Source organism: Biomphalaria glabrata, chromosome 1 (assembly GCF_947242115.1).
Source record: "Biomphalaria glabrata chromosome 1, xgBioGlab47.1, whole genome shotgun sequence".
Taxonomy (NCBI): Eukaryota; Metazoa; Mollusca; class Gastropoda; family Planorbidae; genus Biomphalaria; species Biomphalaria glabrata.
In genome coordinates this window covers 78226692-78247184 of record NC_074711.1, presented here as the reverse complement: position 1 = coordinate 78247184, position 20493 = coordinate 78226692, and the positions used below count along the sequence as shown (strand labels likewise).

General features: G+C 33.2%; 2 protein-coding genes across 6 annotated transcripts; one reads left to right on the top strand and one right to left on the bottom strand.

Annotated features, from left to right (window-relative positions):
- Positions 1–31: 31 nt before the first annotated feature.
- Positions 32–20226, bottom strand: LOC106078166 (breast cancer type 1 susceptibility protein homolog). Of its 2 annotated transcripts, none has more exons than XM_056016787.1 (15): positions 20025–20226; positions 13706–13759; positions 12890–12964; positions 12688–12776; positions 11107–11174; positions 5185–10161; positions 4922–5027; positions 4700–4755; positions 4429–4558; positions 3719–4260; positions 3336–3423; positions 3118–3242; positions 1603–1738; positions 729–878; positions 32–366 (listed from the first exon to the last, which is right to left on the bottom strand). In XM_056016787.1, the coding sequence occupies exons 1-15, from the start codon at positions 20090–20092 to the stop codon at positions 236–238; spliced, it is 6795 nt and encodes a 2264-aa protein (XP_055872762.1). In that variant the 5' UTR covers positions 20093–20226; the 3' UTR covers positions 32–235. The 2 variants fall into 2 exon arrangements, with proteins under 2 accessions (XP_055872762.1, XP_055872754.1); XM_056016779.1 differs by lacking the exon at positions 20025–20226 and adding an exon at positions 14164–14295.
- On the top strand, positions 14346–18413 carry LOC129923906 (uncharacterized). 4 transcript variants are annotated; one of them, XR_008775861.1, is made up of 5 exons: positions 14346–14836; positions 16393–17692; positions 17811–17875; positions 18031–18112; positions 18220–18413. XR_008775861.1 is itself a non-coding variant. In XM_056016957.1 (4 exons), the coding sequence occupies exons 1-4, from the start codon at positions 17449–17451 to the stop codon at positions 18282–18284; spliced, it is 456 nt and encodes a 151-aa protein (XP_055872932.1). In that variant the 5' UTR covers positions 16375–17448; the 3' UTR covers positions 18285–18413. The 4 variants fall into 4 exon arrangements, 2 of the variants coding, with proteins under 2 accessions (XP_055872932.1, XP_055872923.1); XR_008775862.1 differs by lacking the exon at positions 14346–14836 and adding an exon at positions 15269–15283; XM_056016957.1 differs by lacking the exon at positions 14346–14836 and having other exon boundaries at positions 16375–17692.
- Positions 20227–20493: the final 267 nt, after the last annotated feature.

Sequence of the window (20493 nt, the reverse complement as noted above, 5' to 3'; positions counted from 1 at the left end):
AAATTAAACAAAAAGAACACTTTGATGAAAATGTTTAATTTAACATTAGTATCACAAGTTTAATTTGTATAATGAAAAAGTAAATTAATAAAATTCAGTGAAAACAAAAATCATTTCTACCTCACTATGGTAGTATTGTTAAGTTATAATAATCATTACCAGTTGCAAATGTACAGCAATAATATCAAGATATCCATAAAACAACTAGTGAAGTTTTACAAAAATGTTGGGATTATTAAAATGGCACTTGTACTTGGTCTGCAGTATTGAGAACATAATCAGCCAATGGAATGATCTTGTAAGATCCCAGACTGTCCAAAACCCATTCTCTCATGACTGTAACAAGTCTCATATGCTTATATAATCCTGCAAGTAGAACATGCACTTTACCAGAAAGAAAATATAGGCTAGAGATATTTGAAAAAACAAAAACACATTTTTTATTTGGTTATAGAAAACTGTAAGACAATAAAACTAGGCATCTACTTTGGCACTACAGCTCTTTGTTTCTACAAATTTATAATATCAGGAATTTCTCAACATGCTGGTACACAGGAACAGGTCATGTTCTCACCCTACCATTTTTAATTTTCAAAATTCAGTTTAAAGCTAAGCATATTTTTTTTTTTTTAGCATATTTTAGTTTATCTAAAAAATTAGCCTATCTATTTTACTATCTAGAATCACAACCATTTCTCCAAATTGACATAAGAATCAAACTAATTTACCATTGAACATGTCCAGTTCCACTGGAGTAGGAACATTGTCACCATCAGAGCATCTGATGATCAATTTGTATTTTGTTGGCTGTGCAGCAAGTGCTATTGGGTCATCTACAATTAGGGCTCCACAAGCTTGCAGTATATCACACAAGTCACCTGTTTCAATAATGTCATCAGTAGTAGTAAGTAATAAAAAAAACTACAATAAACATGCATATAGGTAACCCTGTTTGACCAAGAAAACAAAGGACATTTTGAGCCATAAGGCTTTCATCGACTACAAAACAAACAAAAAAGACAATTAAAACAAAATAGGCTCAAGTTAACTCATCTGTCCAATGTTCTCTATCGAGGCAGAAAAGTTTGATGTTTCGCTAGACAAAATGTTTAATTTGAAGTACCCAAACATTAAAAAATTATGTTAAAAAAAAAAAATCGTTATTCTGGTTATCATTCCCTCACTATGCTAACAGAAACTCTTCACTATTGTAACAGAAACTCACACCTAAATTGCATTCACATGAAACCTAGAATAAACCAATACTTGATGATTATTACCATAGGCAGATTGCTTGAGAAAAATCAAAATCTTTGATAGCTATTTGGTTTCCATTTGTCTCAAGTGGCAATACTACTGAAACAGCTATTTTGCAACTAGCATTAAAATGCTTTAAATGAATGTGTAAAACATTAGCATACTTAATTTGAACTTGAGTTGAACTACACTTAATTTGAAAATAAAAGAGTATATATTCAGAAAAACATTCAAGCATAATGAAGGTGATGGGGTGTATTACACCAGCACATTTAGGAGAAACAGCCCAAAATCCCTATTTTCCCATGGGTATCTACTTAAAAAAAATGATTTAAGATCATAAACCTTTAGACATTTCATCACTATTCCCAATGCAGGCAAAACAAAAATTGTTAAACAGCAAGTTCTTGGACATCCTTGCACGCTTGGCTCCATTGAGTTTCTCTCCACAAGATGTATCTCCTTCTATTTCAAACTCTACCTGAAAAAAACAAAAACAAATGCCATTTAGTTTTATGAGAATAAATATACTCCACGAACATGATGTGTTAGAGGAAACAACAGGTGGCAATACAGTTTGGGATCAGGGTATGGCAAGGTTGCATGACTGTGCTGCAAAAGCTTATGAACAAGTTTTTAAATTGATATTTTTTCCTCTTAATTTCTCTCTCTGGAAGATTTGTGTCTGTGGAAGGGTCATAACTTCAACAAAAAATCCTACATGTGTGATTAGTTAAGATATACAGGTTTGAAGCATTAGTAAGCATTATCATCTTTCCTTTGCATTCCTCATGGAACATAGGGCCTCAGTAAAAACATGCCTTGGTCTCTTGCTAGTTTATTAATGGCTTCCCAGCTCTTTCCAGTCCCCTTGACTTCATCTAGTACACTGCATCACCATATTCATTAGCTAAAAATGGCTTTTTGGGATGGTAAAATGATAAGATCAGACTGCTATACAAAGTAAATTCTACAAAGTACAATAACAGGTGGTATGGAGAACAAAAAAAAAAAAAAGATAGTGGGCAGATAACATTATAGAGTGAACTGATTGATTGAGAACAGTTCAAGATGGATAGCATAGTGAGCGATGACCCTACCTCAGGGACACAGCCTTCCCAGACAGCAGAAAAAGGAATAAATAAAACAAGAAAATTTAAAAAAAATACTTAAAAAAAAAAAGTTGTATCAATTAGTCATGTAATTAAATTTGTAATAGATCTACACTAACAATAAAAAAGCATTTATAAAAATAATTTTTTAAAATGGGGAACAGCCTGAATTTGAAATCATGGCTCAAGCTTCTCAAGACAACACAATAACCACTCTGCTAGAGGAGAGCTTATGGACATGGAAGATTGTATAGTTATCTGTTGTTTCTATTGTCTCATCCTATTTTTTTCATGTTGTGTTCCTAAGACTCAGACAACGACCTATAAAGAGAACTAATTCAGCTTGTACCACCACTTCAATCAAGTACAAATTCTTTCCCATGTTTGAGATACCAAACAAAATAATTAATTACCAATAGTTAATTAACTAATTGGTTATTTTTTTTTTTTATTGATTCTTGTGTTGTCAGGAAAAGGAAATAACTAAAAAATTTCAGCTTGATCCAAGATAGGGCGTGGGAGAAATAATGTGTACACATTTTTTACTTGTAGTTCATATATATAGTTTTGCAAGTATGTAATCAGCAGCTGTTATATATTTTTCACAAACAAAACAAGAAAATAAACTTAAATTTACATTATTACACAATTAGAGGCTAATAAAATTGCTTGAAAAATAGCTCAGAGAATAAGCAAACATCAAGCAAACTATATTTCCTCTATCCCTCACATCCTGAAAGTATCTTACCTCAGACAACAGCTCTTTGGCTTCTAGTGACTTGACTATCCAGGCCAAAGACAGAACCCAACATTTGTGGGCTACAGCTTGGAAGTATTTCAAAGTCCTGTCACACACCAATTCAAAACCAGCAGCTATATAGAGAGACACATAATATTTCTCATTCATTTCATTAATATGATATCATATTTAGAAATAAACTCAACAGACACAACACTGACTGTTACCTGGCTTCATTATGACATGACTAACTTCTTGAGTGTACTTGGGATGCAGCACTGCTCCAAACATCTCACAAAATTTTACAAGCAGAAGCTAAAAAGGAAAGAAAAACAAAGAAATTAAAAAGTGATAGACTAAATTATTATTTTTTCATTTATTACAATACAATTTGTGTTTTCTGACCTGGCATCAGTACTTTAACAGTGCCAAAATGTAGCAAACTCCCTATTGGTGTAATTGCAGGTGAGACTAAGGAATATCTTCAATTTCTGAATACAAATCTACGTTTCCACTTTATACTTTGGTCAACACTTTTTTACAAAATAATCATTAGCATAGTTATAATATATTTTAGAATGTGAAAAACGAGCAGTCTCATCAAACTTACATGATCCTCCCGATTAAGCCCAGAAGCCATCAAATAAAATGTCCTTTTCTGTATTTTAGTGGGGGGTTTTATTTCCTTCTTCTTAGTTTCAGCAGAAAGATTTTTTTTCTGAGTTGCTAGCACTGGACTAGTGGGCAGGTTTTTATTGGCAGAGTCACTTTTTCTTGTCTCTGGCTGATACTTCATTAAAGTACTCTTTGAGCTTTTAGACTTGTTGGATAGGTCTGATTCTTTGACCATGTCAGACTTCACAAAGTCCAGACATTTCTTTGTGCGAACACTCCCCCCTGGAGACTGAAACTGTTTCAGAAAATGGTCTTTGACTTGTGACAGACATGTTTTTTTCACACCAGAAGTAAGTGGGAAGTCTTTCTTGTGTGTTGGTGACAGCTCAGGGCTGAGGAAGAGATCATTGCTGTCTTCTTCACCCATCTCACTATCTACCACATCACAAGGAACAGGTTTCTTCCCTTTATCTTCAGCCTCAGAAGCAACTGGACTGTCATCAATCACTGTAGCCGAGAACATTTCTTTACTGTCATCTGGGCAAAACCAAATAAAAGAAAATGTGTAAGAAAATTCTAATGTTTTCAAATGATTCTTTAAATTACAATAATTATTTGATTGAAAAAAAAAAAGGTGACATTTTAAACACAAAACATAAACAGAGATATGATAGTGTCCAATAATCATAGGAATCAAATTTTTACTTGAATTTTGTTCTTTATTTCTATTTTTTTCTTGTGACAAACATGCTGAAGACTGTTTATTGAGCTCTGCTTCATACTTGGCAATCTCCTGATGAAGCTTTTCCAAGTCTCCTTCCAAAGCTATTCGTTGCTGTTATAGAAAGAAAGAACTTTTCATGATGTTATCTGATTTGCCGGGGTTTTTTTTTGTGTTTTTTTTTTGCTATTATATCAAATGGAAGGGAAAAAATTTCTTTCTTAAAAAAAAAGGAGGGAAAAGGTTTTCTTTTACCTGTGTTGTTAGTGTTTCACTTTGAGTTGACAAAAAACTGGAAGTCATGCCATTAGCTGCATGTGATCAAAGTTAGTCAAATATAGAATACAATTAAAACATGTTTTTAAAAGTTTATCTATATTCAAAAGATAAATTTTAAAACACCTTAATCATAAACACACATTAACATTGTCTTAACAATGCAGTTAAGTTGTGACTCTGATAAAACATACAGTTTACCTTCATGATCGGATGAATCACTATCACTAGCAATCATTGGTTTCTTGGATTTTTTTATGACTCTGACACAGTCATCATCATCTTCACTGTCAACCAAAATCGCAGACTGAAAGAAAATTGCTTACTATTGTTACATTTCTTTTACCAAATCTTAATTATTTAAAAAAAGAAAGTTAGTAGATTGCATTGGTTGTACAGTAAAATAAGGTAAAAATCTAAAAAATTAGAGTAATATTTAGCTCATGAAAGGACTGTAGGCTTACCTTCTTTAAATTATCCTGGCTATTATTAGCATCTCCATGTAATGGAGAGCTAGTCAAAGGAGAACAAGACAGACTGTTTTTATGTTCACAACCCGCATCAACTTTTTGCAACTCATTTAAGCACTGGACACTGCCAGATGAGTTAAATGAAGCATTTTTAACCAGCATGCCCTGTTCCTGAGCTGAATGATTTTGTTTAGTATCATAATTAATTCCTAAGTCAAATGATATCTCAACCTCATCACTGGAATCAACCACAAGTGTGACTTTCTTTTCTGAAAATGTCTCACCATGACTTGCTGCCTGGCCTATTGTTATTTCCCCACTATTTATTATGTCATCCCCAAAGAGTTCTCTTGCCAGCTGTTTTTTCAACACATTTTCAGAGTTCTCTGCACTTGATGACAACTTCCTGTTCCTGGAACAAACCAAATGTTTGCCATTGCTGCCAGAGCTGATAAGTTCAGGGGAGCTTAATGTCACCAATGTCACATCTCTATTTCTATTAATAAATTTATTCTTATTCTCTTCTTCACATTGCTCTGGCTGCTCAGTGTCACTGTCACTTACGACAAGGTCTCTGTCTGTTCTACTTTTTACCCCGACCTTTTCGTTTGTGGATATTTCTGTAGCAAGGATTTCTTTTTTTGATGGACTGGGACAGCTTTTATGTTTGGGCAAGTTTCTCAGTTTGGAAAGTATATTCTTTGACGCTAACCCTCGTCTTGTTTTTGTGTTTTTTTGTTTGCTATCACTGCTTACTGAACAAACATCAAAATCTTTTTGATAGTTCTCAGTGGATGATATGACTGAGCACTGCTCCATTGATAAACTAGAATCTTTTTGAAGTTTTGATGACGTTGCAATGTTAAAACTATTGGGCTTAACAGAAAGTAAACAAGTTTCTGCTGGCTTTACAGAGCTTTCTACGTTTTCAGATTGAGGTTCATGGTGTGCTATTGGAAGATCAACTTCGATATCTTCTAACAATGAACCCATGCTTACTGCTGTTTCTGGAGATGAACCAACAGGCTTCTCTCCTTCAGTGCAGTTCACCAGAGCTTCCACAGCTTCAGTTTCACCAATAAGCTCTTCAGCTTCATCTACTTTTTGCTTGTCAACAAAAACAATAGGTTTCAGAGGTGTATTGTCCAGTGATAAGCATCTTCGCTTTGACCTCCGCACCAGTAGCATGTTGTTCTCATCTTTATTGTCAGTCAAGTCAAATCTACCAGGTGCACTGTTCACTGATAAATCTAAGGGTGTCTTAGACAGTTGAGCAGTTCTGTTCACAGACTTGTATTGAGAATGTTTTTCAGAATAAAATGTGTGCTTCCTGTCATGGTTAATTACATCAGGTGACAAGTGTTTCTGACATTTACTTAGCGAAACTTGAGTGAAAGGCTCAGTTTCACTAATGCAATCATTAAAATCATTTCTTTGGTTAGAAAATAATTGTTTACCAGCACTGTTGCTTTCACTTTCAAGAAATGGAACAGTATTATCAATTGTCCCTCTTATTGGATTCAGGTTCACATGTAAAATTGACTGGCTTATTGTTGAAGGAGTTTCTTGAGGGGTTTCAGATAACAATTTATCCCCTCTTGAAACGTCATCGTAGACATTAGGGGAATGGTCCATAGCTTTTGCAACATCAACAGTTTCTTTATTCTGTGAATATGCTTCTGTTCTTGAAATTGAAGCACTAAATTCCTTTTCTTGACAAAGTGTTGATGATAAGGAATCTCTATAAATTTCATTTACAGTAGACTGATAAGGTTTATCAGTAATGGCAATACATTCTGTTTCCCCAGGAATAAAGTTAACACCCAAATGATTTTGACCAACAACATCAGAGTCTACTGACTGGAGTATATGAGTGGCTGCAGTTTCTTTATCTGCCATAAGTGACCATTGCTCAGTATTAGCTGTTACTTGGCCATCATTTAAATTTGTTATGTGATCATTGTCTAAAGTGTCATGTATAACAGTGGTCAATTGAGTCTGACCAGCAACTTTTGTGGGGCTAATGTCCATCAGTGTGTCTGTGACAAGAACAACAGGGATGCTTTCAACCACATCATTTGCAGTTGGGGAATACTCTGGCAAAAGAAAGTTAGATTTTTTTTTCTTACTTGCAGAATTCACACTGTCATGGTTTAGGTCCTCTACATTCATTGCATTGTCTTGGGCATCAACATTGCTCTTGGAAATAACATTATCCACTACTGAAACATTTATTTTATGACTTGAAATTGTTGACTCATGATCGTCATCTAGTACACCAAGGTCATCAGAGCTGCTAATCACAGAGGCAGTTAAACTGTGGTGTACAGGAACAAATCCTTTGGGTCCTGGAGAAACCTGGATCATTTCTTTCACATTAGGAATGGGGAACTTCAAGCTCAGAGATCTTCTGTTAATATGCTTCGACTGAGGAGTATCGGAGTCAAACAACTTTTGTTTTCCTGGTGATGTCCATAAGTTCTGTGACAATAATTTATTTTGTGGAGTTTTGGGGGAATCAGTTACATCTCTGTTTACTGGAAGGTTCGGTAGCATAGTTTTGATTTGGAGCGTATCTGAATTTTTTGTAGAAATGTTGCCCGTTTGTGGTTTACTTAAACTCACTGACAAAGTTTTTGGTTCTGGAGTCTGTGTTACCTTTGACAAAGTTTCATCTAGTGGGTTCTTTAAATTTTCCAATAAATTTTCATCTAAAGCTTTAACTGATGATACCATTACATTTTCTTGTAAACTTTCAGATGATGATGTCTTAGAATTCTGTAATAAATTCTTGGCTACTGTTGTCTTTGGTTTCTCTGGTAAATTTTTGGTTGATATAGCATTTTTTGACAAACTAATTATTTGAGAGTTTTCTGAAGCAGGTAAATGATTTATTTGTGAAAAACTAGATTTTTTAATTTTTTTATTAAGAGTACCATGTTCTACATGTACCTTATTTTGAATTTCTCTGGTTGCTGTTGATTGATTGATTGAGTTAACAGAACATTGTGTTTCACATATCTTTTCTAAGTTTGATACATTGTCAGAATCACAAACTGTGGGAATTTTGCCATATTTTTGTTGACCTACAAAGACTGGAACTGTTAAACTATCACTAATAGTGTCAGTGTTGTATGATTCTGAAAAATCACCATCACAAATCAAAGATTTGCTCTCTGCATTCTTCAAGTCATTTATTTCAGACTGGTAAGTGCAATTACTTTCTTCCATTTTCTTGTGGACATCTTGGGTACTAAACAAAAGCTCATGGTCTTCAGCCTGGCTGATTTTATTTATAAGTTTCTCCATTTCACTGCCAGACTTCTGAGATAAAACATTATCTTCTTTCTCAATGACTTTTCTCTTTTTTTGCAGCTGCACTCTCTTCTTAGCAGTTCTGATTTTTCTGATAGTTGCAATGTTTACTTGCACACTTTGTTCACCAGTGCTGTTAGATAAAGGCATTATGTTAGAATTAGTATGTTTGTCATCCAGTGCTGGTTCACTGATATTATGTTTATTGGTTGCAAGTATCACGTTTAAATCAGTGCATTCATCTTCACGTATAGGCTCATTGTGTATGTGTTGATTTTGAACAGCATCTGCAGAGCTATGACATATGGTCTGTGCATTCCTTATGCCAGATATATCAGTTGCAATGTCTCCTGTTTTTAAAGTCAGTGTCACTTCTGCCTCTTTTTGAATGGATGATTTTTGCTCATGAACTGTTTTGGTTTCTTGAGATCCAACTTGGCATGTTGCTTGATCACACAGCGATTTAGAGATTGGTGCTGAAATCAAATGAAGAGGAACTAGTTTTTCAACCTTTTTAGTTTTTGCATCACACTTATTAATTTTTCTTTTCCTAGTAGTTTGACAACTATCTTTATCTAGTGTCTGGCTACTTGTGAACTCAAAAGGATCCTTACTTTCAATATTTTTATTCAAAACTTTGTCATTCGAGTGACATTTGAATATGCTTCTTCTTGGTCTAGGGGTTACCTGAGGCTCTAAAACATTTGTTCCTTCCATTTTGTTCTCCATCACAAAATTGTTATCATCACAAGTTTTAGAAAGACTATTAATATTGTTGTTAAATAGTTTAATATTACCACTCTTCTTCAAATTGATTTTATCTTTGGTGGTAAGAAGTTTGATTTCTTTTTCAACATTCAAGTCTTTGGAGTCAATTTTCGGCAATGTTTCCACCCAATTTCGGACACTTCCTTCAGACTGGAACAAATTTTGCATCCCTTTTGAGTAAGTTCTAGAAACCACAGGTATAGGCTTCATCAACAGCTGAGTCGAGGACTGACTTGCAGCAGAAGATGATGAGCTACAAAGCACCTCCCCAGCTTCACTTTCTTCTTTCTTTGTCGCCAATGAAACATTACCATTTTTTGGGGGAGCATTTCTTGTTGAACTTCTAGTGCTTATTTTATTGGTGCTGTCAAATGTACCATTTTTTAATGCAGATTTTTCACCTTGAAGTGTTTCTTGGAAACCATTGTTATCTTTTGATAAGAAATTAGACTTCTCAATAAAAAGTATATCACTTTCTTTCTGTTTATGTTTAATTTTTTTGTCATTAACACTTGCATTTTTCTCAATTACACTTTCATCCACAGTTGGCGAGTTTCTTGAATTATGTTTTTTGGCGGCAGCACGTGTTGACATCACTTTTTCTCCACATGCTCCATTTTCAAGATATTGCAATAAATTGCCAACACTTTGTTCTTCTTGTCCATGCTGTACATTTGATGTTATATTCTTTGGTTCAGAATTCCCTAATCTCTCATCAGAAGCCAGCACAACATCAACCAATAGGACTTGGGGGGAGACTGGTCTCTTGGTTACTCTGCATTTGGCTCTAGAACGACTGATTCTTTTATGCTGCACACACTCAACATTTGTAATGACCTTTGAGCAATTATTTTCATTGGATAAATCTGCAGATGCACTTTCCTTGTTCTGCCAATCACAAACAAAATATTAGCGTTATATTTTACAAAGACTATTTTAGCTGTGTCAAAAATAAATATTGTTTTGATAAACAAATGTATGTTTTAAGTTTAAAGTATTGAATATATAAATCAAACATCAAAAGCAGTTCATGCCAATGTTTTGTAACTAGTGTAAAACACATGCTTGGTTTAATTGTTGTACAATATTTTGTGCATGGTCATTAAGATTACAAGCTTTGATCAGTAAACAATTAACGATATAATGAAGTCAAAGATATACCAGCAAAACAAAGACATCCAAAAGAAATGCTAAAAGGCCATCAGGAGAGGTCTTATAAAAACCATGGCACATTATTATTATTTTCCTTAGCCTGCTCTTTGCTATCTGGTTTTATCCCTTTGAAGCATGAGAGAAGTAGCATCTGGGAGAATGTTTTATTGCTGCCTGATGAATCTCGTATTGAAAATCTGTGTCTCTATCAGGATTCAAACTAAAGCCTCCCCCCCCCCCTTCCAGTCTGATGGCTAAGCCACTACACAGCACATTCCGCAGTAGAGAACCAAAGAAAATAGACATATATGCAATAAGTAATAGGAAAACTTAAGGAGAACACATCTTCCCAGCACGCAAATGTTTGTCTGCATCAAGTGTGACAAACATTTTAGCAGGACTCTTTCACCATGTATAGTACCACACTCTTCTTTATGCTTTGATCAAAATTCCTTTTATTATTTCTATGTAGGATCTCAAAAAAAAAAAGTTTTAATAATTTTTCAGATTAACTACAAAACAATGATTTTTAATCATGATGGTAAAATCTGTAATTGATCCAGAAATGAACAATTTGGGAAAGTCTTGATTTATCTAGAACTAACCAGAGCTAAAAAGATATTTTACTAATTATAACTTACAATCCAGAAAATTTAAAGTAAAGTGGAGTTGAAGACTTACTTGATCATTGTTATCTTTTGTACTTGCTTTTAAATCTTTTAAAGGAGTTGGTGACACACCAGGTTGGACTTTATATAAAAAAAAGGAATTCAAAATAATTATGGTGATTATAACAAATTATAAAGAAAAAAAAACAACAATATAACATGTTTTAGGCTGTCTCCACAGCTTTTTGCTCTAATGCAATCTTATAATGGATCCATATGTTTGTAAAATGTTTTACTTATTTCAGATGTTCCTTCAGAGTTGAAGATAATTACTTCCTAGTCCAAACCTCCCGCAGGACGACGGGGGACGGGAGCGGGCAGGGTTTGAACCCTGGACCATCGATAAGTCTGAACGATAGTCCAGCGCGCAAACCGCACGACCAGGCAGCCATATGATAGGAATACAATATAGTTAGAAAGATCAAACAGGTCTAAATAAAAAGAACTGAAGAAATAAAAACCAGTCAATGAAAAATGTTTAGATAAACAAAACTTTCAAAGGCAATGTCAGAAACATGAATAATTTACGATAATAACTAGATTCACCTATAATCTATTAATTGCTAATATTTAAAAACACAGATTACTGACATTCGGAAAAAAAATAAAAAATAAAAACAAAAACCACTTCAATTGACTATAGGCAGTTAAATTCATCCAAGATGGGAACAAAAAATATACACCAATTCTTTACAGTATAGTTGTAACTTTATTATGCACATCCAAATACACATGGTGTGCACTATTCAGAACAGTATCAAGACGTGCTGTTGTAAAAACTTGGGATATCTGTTTTCCCCCGAAGCTGAGAAGAAATAGAACTGAGTTGCAGAGGCAGACTACTATGTCTAATCATCTCAATGTTTTCCCATTGATTTTAATAATCATCTTCATCCTGATTCCCTTTCATTGAGTTGCTTGCCTAGATTTACAACAGTATTTTTTTTGGAAATTAGAAATATGAATAAACACATGTATCCCCCCCCCCTTTGTTTTTATTTACTCAGGCGATTTTAAGAGACGACCTTAACTAGCATTTTGGCCCAGATAAATTATAGTTCCCTTTAACTGTGTGTTAATTGATGTCTTACAATGAAGACCAATGCATACATACACACCAATAAACATATGGGGAAGTCTAGAGTATAGACATACAGGTCTGATTCATTAAGCTGAAGATTTTTTATTAAAAAGCAACAAGAACATGTTCATTTTGAAATTGAAAGTAAATAGAATTTTAAACATTTATTTAACACTATAAAGGGGCATGGCTGCTGGATTTTTAAAGTGCTTGATTTCTGAACCAAGGGGTCTTGGGTTTCAATCTTAGCAAACACTGGCATTTTGAATTTTTAGGATGCCCCTGAATTCGACAAACTCTATTGGGTACCTGACATATAGTTAGGGAAAGTAAAGGGGGATGATTGTTATGCTGGCCACATGACATCCGTTTAACCATCAGCCAAAGAAACAGATGACCATTACATCATCTGCCCTATAGATCGCAATGTCTGAAAAGGATTCTTCCCTTTTTTCTACTTTATATCAAACTATACAACAGACTTTGAAATGTTGAATGTAAAGTTGAACCTACTTTTTTCTCCTGTATCTGCTTCAAATGCAGTGATGAGTTTCTTTACATGAGCAATGACTCCAGTTAGATCTGTTCTTTCCTGAAGACCTCTACAGAATCAAGAAAACAATTAGAATTATTTTGTTAACAATACAATCTAGGAAAAAATATATTTCTTAAACTTTTAAGGTCATCTTCATTTTTATATATTAGATGTAATTACCTTTTAGTTATGGGCTTTTTGCATAGAGGGCATGGGACGTAACGCTTGTTTTGCAGAAATTTGTAGATACAGAAACTAGAAGAAAAATCAGTTGACAATAATAAATGTGAAGAAAAAAAAAGCTCTACCAATAAAAAATAATATGAGATATACATAAACATGTAGTTATTGATAATGTCTTGCTCTCTTCAGTGATGTATTGTAACTAGAGAAACATATCATTAATTATCAATCATTGTTTTATATACTGCTGATATTTTACCTATTAATTTTCTGCACTGGAGTGTCTTTAGATTGACTTTACTAATAGTGTTATTCTAGTCAAATGTGAGTATTCATTTGCTATAAGCCAAAGAGTTCTATTTTGCAAATGTTCTAGTTTCTGTTTTCACAAACAGAGGATGTGTATTCTAATATTGGTCGAACCAATAATATTGGTCTATAATCATTATAAAAATTCTTTTCCGAAACCCAATGTTTTACTTTCGGAAGTCCATAATAACTTTTCATTTATTATCTAGGTCTTTAAAATTGTTATATTTGATACACTATTTCTGCGGAGTTTATAAAATTTTTTTGAATTGAAATTTTCCTTCTGTTTGCAAATACTAGATCAATATCTGCAAAATCTGAATTTGTTACAAAGTTGTTTTTTTCACACAGACGTAAACAGTTTTAACATTTTCCATTTCAGTTCACTGTTTTTCACTGTTCAACTCTTGTGCTTAATCTCCTGAGCCTTAATTGTATTAAAAGAAACTCAGAACAAACTTTTTAAAATAATGTTTCTATTCATAACATACAATTCGGTGTTACCTGCAAAATTGGTGATCACATTTTGTTGAGACTGGATTGTTCAAAAGATCCAGACTGTAAAAAAAAAGTGATATTTATCAATATCATAAAATAATTGCTAGTAACAATGCATTTTAGACAAAATAGTTCACGGTTATATGGGCTATCTTTAGTAGTCTTTACTAGATTTAGTTAGTGTAGATATAGACACTAGGTAGATCAAGATCCAAGTCAGTAAAATTTACAGACTTTTCACAGCTATATTTATAAGTATACATATATATATGAGTGTTTCTCCAGTACTGGTTACAACTAGGTGTTGGTTCACTAAAAAGTCCGTATTTCATAAGATTGTTATTCAAATGTGACAATTTGCATTACATTGCATTAAGAAATGGTTAATCTATAAATTTTGATATTTTGAGCTCATAAGGTGCTAGGGAAATATTGAAATTGTAAAAAATGTGTGAAATTACTACCCAAAATGGCAGCTTTTGATGTAACACGGAACACCATGGTATGATTGAATTAATATCGTACTAAAACCAAGGGGCATAAAACTTCCATCTTTGTTGGAATATGTTAACAAGATCCTCATATTTCAATGTCATTATTTAGTTTTTCTCAAGGTTATTAAAATATTGATTAAACACGGCCACAAAAAGGCGTTTGAGGCGCATCGCGATGTGTCCCACTTTATACGGAATTACAATCCTCTATGAATTGTAAACAAGAAATAAATAATATGCTCAACATTGCATTTCTGTTACAACAAGCATTAAAGATTTCTTTTAAAGTATTTTTTTTGTTAAAAGCTTTCTAAACATGCATAACGAGCTTAAAATAGGTCGAGGTGTCCCAGATGAAGCGCCTGTGCTGCGTGTGTTAAGAATGGGATTATTTTTCCCACAACACTACTTTTTATGAATGAGAGTTCTTTTGAGCATCACAGGTATTGTGTAGAACAAAAGAAGTGCCGTTTCCGCTGGAAATACTGGCGTAGTAATTAACAGGAGTACGTAAACAATAGCGTGTCCCACAATAAACCATTGATGCGCCTCAAGCGTCGACACGATCAATCGCCGGCAATCTTGCACAAAAACCTCATTTAATCTGTTTTTTGTGATCTTTTGTGAATCAACAACCCATCAGGTACGTAGATATTTCATTATTCTACTGAAATTTAAGCTTATTACAAATAAGTTTGATTGCAATATCCAAATCGAAGTGCTTTTTTTATTACGAGGTTACTAAATTTAACCATTCAATCATGACGTCACGTGAAGCGTCTTGAACACAATTTAGTCTTAAATCGTAAAGTTAATCAATTTTAAAGCCTGTTACTAAACAAAAAGTTTATATTTCTAAAACAATTATGTTGATGTAATAGTAGACGTGTGTAGCGATTTAAAATAATTAATTTGTTTTTATTTTGAGAAGTAAATTGGATTAGGCGTTGAGGCGCTCCTTGGGACCCCGTGCTGGTGTTTTCCATGCTTAAATTATGGCGTCACATGTAGCGTCTAATGCGAGTTCAGGATTTGTTACGTTTTCTGTATTCATGGAAGTTTTAATTAAGATTAAATGATTTTAATATATGTAATAAACTATTTTCATAATTAATCATTTTAAATGAACATTTTTTGACATCTTTTATTTTATATTTTTTGTAATTTTACTTTACATCGTTTGGGGCGTTTCAGTGGACACTACTCCGTTTGTTTACAAATGGTGTCCTAGTTTGCGTCTGTTAAGTCCAAATAGATTTTAGTGATAGTTTGTTAAAGATTTTACAGTGTCAGATAATATTAGCTACATCTAAAAGAAATAAAGCGGTACTGTTTAAGAAATATTAAATAATTAAAATTTACTTATTACTGTAAATAAGATTTAGAACTATTAGATCTTTCGTTTGAGGCGCATCTCGGACACTTGTCTTTAAAACTTTAAAGAGCTTAACTCTAGATCTAGAAATCTAGACCTAAATCTAGATTTACTCTAGATTAACTCTAGATCTAGATCTAATTATGTAATTCATTATCTAGATTTACTCTAGATCTAGATCTAATTATGTAATTCATTATATTATAGCTAGATTTACTCTTGAGTCTTGATCTAGACCTAGAGTAGAGTAGAATAGTCTAGTGACAGTCTAGTCAGTCTAGATCTAATTCACTATCTAGATTTAGATCTAAACTAGATTATTAGATTAGAAATCATTAGATCTTTTATGAATCTAGACTAGTGACTCTAGACTAGATCATTTATGACTAGATTTAGAATCTAATTTTAGATTTAATAATATATTTTTCTTTAAATTGACCAGTATCTAGAAAAATATCTAGAGACTAGATCTATATTATAGACCTATTCTATATTAAAATGTAGATAGTATCTAAAACAAAGTTTGGTTTAACCTGCACTTAATTTCCATTGTATTGTTTATACAGTATATTCAATTATATTATATTCAGTTCTTTCAGTCTACCACTGAATGATTATAACTTAAGTTAATATAATTAACAGTACTAGTCCTATACTATTGATTGAGTCTATCCCTATCAAGCAATTATGGGCATTACTAGACTAGATTTAAATAATGCACCAATATATAATATATTATATGTTTATGAAATTTATTAGTAGGCCTATATTATATATAATAGATCTATTTATTTAGATACTTATACATTTTTTATAAATTACAGATTTCAGTAATGGAGTATCTGTTAGAGTTTCAAGGCGTCTACAAGCCAAGAAAGACTCTAAATTTACAAGCATCAAAGCCTGAGTCTCTAACACGTGTTGCTGTTTTAGAGCAGAGAGAAAAGGAAAGGTTGAGAAAAGCTGCATACAGGGCCTAGTTAAGCCCACATGAAAAAGCTTGGATAAACAGAAAACGCAAAGAAAGAAAACAGCAAGCTAATAGTCCACTTAATGTCATCTCAGCAGAGGTTGGTGAATCACTAGGTACTGGATTCCAGACTCCAGTGGCAAAAAGAATGGCTGTTTCAAGGGCTTTGATGAAATTGCCTAGGTCACCCAAGAAATATGCTGCAGTTTTTGATGGTCTCACACAAATATGCTCCCCAAGAAAAAGTAAAAGCTGTCCATGACATACGCTTTCTGCGCCTACCTGAGAGAAGAAAGCTCATCCTTCTAAACAACATTAAAGAAAGTATCAAAACCTAACTACACTCCACCAGCAAAAAAAAAAGTCAGATGTCTAGTGCTCATAGACAAGTACTCTGCAGTATCCTTAGTAAGTACAACAAACTCAGAGGTTGTGCTACTCATTTCTAACATTTGGTCAAGAAGTTTTATGTCCAAGTGCAAATCAGAACAAATTGCAAGAAAAAAAATGACGTGATTGCATTGCACAAAATGCCTTGGAAACAATATTCATTTTTTACAGTAGAGGGAACTGATCCCTCTCAATCATCTGTTAGTGCTCAAACAGGAAAACGTTTCATGCAAAAGCTACTTTACATAAGATGCAGTCTTGCTTATGTGAGTTGTGTTTGAAGATTTTTCTTTATATAGAGGGCATTAATAAATTTCTGATCAAAAAAGGACACAGAGAGCTGACATTAATAAATCCAGCTTCATCACTTGACTTAACTCTATGCCCAAGAACTAATGCCAATTGTTTTCATAAGCTGCAGTGCATTGAAAGATCATGTAGCAACTGTGGTGTGGATTTAATTAACAAGTATTGAGCCTTTAAAAAATTGCACAGATGAATTAGCAGAGTGGAGTATAGTATGTGGTCAAAGATGACGGATGAGTATGTTCAGAGTGATGGTACACTGCAAAAGGTATCAAAGTGGCGACCAGTAAATAAAGAAGGATCTTTTAATGACCTAGTGAGAGGTATTACACCTAACACTATTGCTTACAGAAATAGAAGCTGTTTCTGCTATCCATACAGAAATTCATATGGCAGTCAGTGCCTGCATGATGAAATATGTGGCTCTTGGAAGGTGTTCAAACTTCAGAAACAAAATGGTAAGTACTTGTATTTATTTATTTTTAAATAGCACTTTACAATTATCTGAGAAAAAAACATTATTCATTTTAAAATTACGTAATTGATTTCTAAATGAAATTGTTTCTTTTTCTTCAGTAGTGCAATCTCAGTCAAATCTTGAAGACTCTTTGGATGTCAGTCCCATATGCTCAAATTCAAAGGTAAAGAGCTTTTACATATAAACATTTTAAACATTTTCATTGAATCTTATGTTACCTGTATTGTATAAGTTGTTTTTTAATAATATACCTTGCTAAATAATTTTAGACTCATTTTAGAAATTAAGTATTTCAGCCCCATGTTGTTGTTTTTTCAGGCCCAAACAATTTTCTTCACTCATCAAAAGTACATTGTAAATAGCTGTGTGATTGTCAAGTATGGGGAAATATTCTATCCAGGTATAATTTTTTGCACTGTGTACCTTTTAATTTCAATAAACAAGTTCAAAGTATGTTTTAGATTGAAGTATTAACTTTTCAACATTGCTGGTAATTTTTTCTAACAGGAGTTGTGATAGAAGTCCTGGATGATCAGCGCAGAAATAATTTTTTAAAAAGGCACAGAAATTAAAGAAATATAGGACATACAGTTAGTGTATGCAGACAGGATTGTTACTGAAGTGATGTTGATACCAAGGCAATAGTTTGAGAGTGGAATGTTTTGATTTCTGAATTTGTCAAATAAAATTTGTGTACAGTTTTATGTGTTTTCTTTTCTTTCTTTTTTTTTTCAAACCTTTTTCTGTGTGTTAAAACTAACAAAAGATATAAAATATATATTTGTCAATAATTAAAAATAATAATGATCATTCACTTGTGCACAGATAAGACAAAAATATAAACTTATAAACATTATTTTAAAAAATGGTGTCCCATGAAGCACCCGCGACATTTTGTGAAATTAAAGCAGCATTTTTACAAATGGGTACTATATGACTAGAATAGTGAACTTAATAACAAGTCTAATGGATCACTTTAGTGCAAAAATAAAATAATTTCTATATTCTCACAGAATATCTTTTAAAAAAACTTTAACTTGTAGTGTCACAGGTGCTACGGTGTCCCAAATTTTGAATTGAGCTCAAATCCACTTTTTCTATGCAAAAGCATAAATTTCAGTATCTAAAGACTAATATCAATAAAGACAGTTATATTATGCTAAAATACAATGAATTTATCAATTGGTCGTTGTTAAATTATCAAGTGGTGTCCCGGTGATGCACCTGTGACGCAAAAGGGGGTACCCCTTGAATAGACACTGCTGTCAAAATCTACATCTTGCAATTCATTTTCTATTGATAAATTCTTAAAGTGAACTGGTTGAAGAAGTGAATACAGTTGAAATGAAACCAAAAACTTCAACTTTAATTTTTAGCATAATGTGACACTTTTTGGCACCAGTACTGGAGAAACACTCATATGTGAACTATCTTCACTAGATCTACATCCTTAAAATCAGTAGGCCTATACTACTTTACTGGTCTGCAGTTTAAGTCACTCTTACTGTTACACCAATTTCCAATGGTGAGGGAGTGGTGTACATGTTAGACTGGTAAAAGTGGAGTTGTCCTTAAGTGGCTTAAGTATCAAAATGCTCTATCTATACTCTAAAGCAGGGGTTCTCAACCTGTGGATCGCAACCCCTTTGGGGGTCGATTGATGATATGCCAGGGGTCGCCTAAGACCATCGACAATATGGATTGTTTTTATCTATTCTTCTATTGCTGTGTGTGTGTGTGGGGGGGGGGGGGGGTCGCGGCATAGTAGGAATTGTAAAAAGGGGGCGCCAAGCTTAAAGGTTGAGAACCGCTGCTCTAAAGCATAGACTAGTCTGTTGGTAGAGCTATCTATATAGGCTATAGAATATTATTAATTATAATTATATACTACTATACAGTCTATACTAGACTAAATGAGTAGATCTTGACTAGTGGCAGTGCATCTTCACAAATCTTGAATCTTCAGCTGAAACAATGAGTATGGCTAATATGAGAGGAAAATGTTTCTTCACTGCCTACAGGAAAAAAAATCACATTGACATCTGAAATGCTGTATTGACTAGGGCGCCTAGGGCGCACATGAATGGGTGAATGGACAAGGTCACAAGACAAGATACCTAGATTCTAGATCATCATCTCATGTAGATTCAATTTCTAGATCACGTAGATTACAGTAGTCTGAGTAGACCTAGTAACAAAAGTTCAATTGATTTGAGACAATTCATTCAACACTTACTGACAGTCGACTTAGACTTAGTGTTACTGTTAGTAGTGTTAGTCACAGTAGTGACAGTACCAATGCAGTGACTTACCAAATGGAACACTCAAGGCTTTTTTGCATATGTGACACAATTTCTTTCATGTTATTTTCAGGATCCATCGTTTTACCTATTACCTATCTACATTTAGACTCTAGAAGGTCTAGTAGTATTTCAATAGTATTCTAGATATCTATATAGATAGATTTTAAAAGTATTGTTAATTGTTACACAACCATGATTAAATAACATAATTGTGTCTAAATAGGCGCCTCTAAGGACTTATTTATCTTCTTTTTAAAAGAATTTCCGGTGCTATCAAATAATCCAAACATTGATGTATATATAGGTTTCTTTTTCTTTAAAGTTCATCTATTTGTCGAAATAATACGGTACATAAAAGTTTACTTTTTAAAAATATATAGACTATATTTCAATATGAAAACACTTAACTATATAGATCTATAGCTTTACTATTATTAATTGATGATTTTTTAGTTTAAAATATATTCAGAAATTCTAG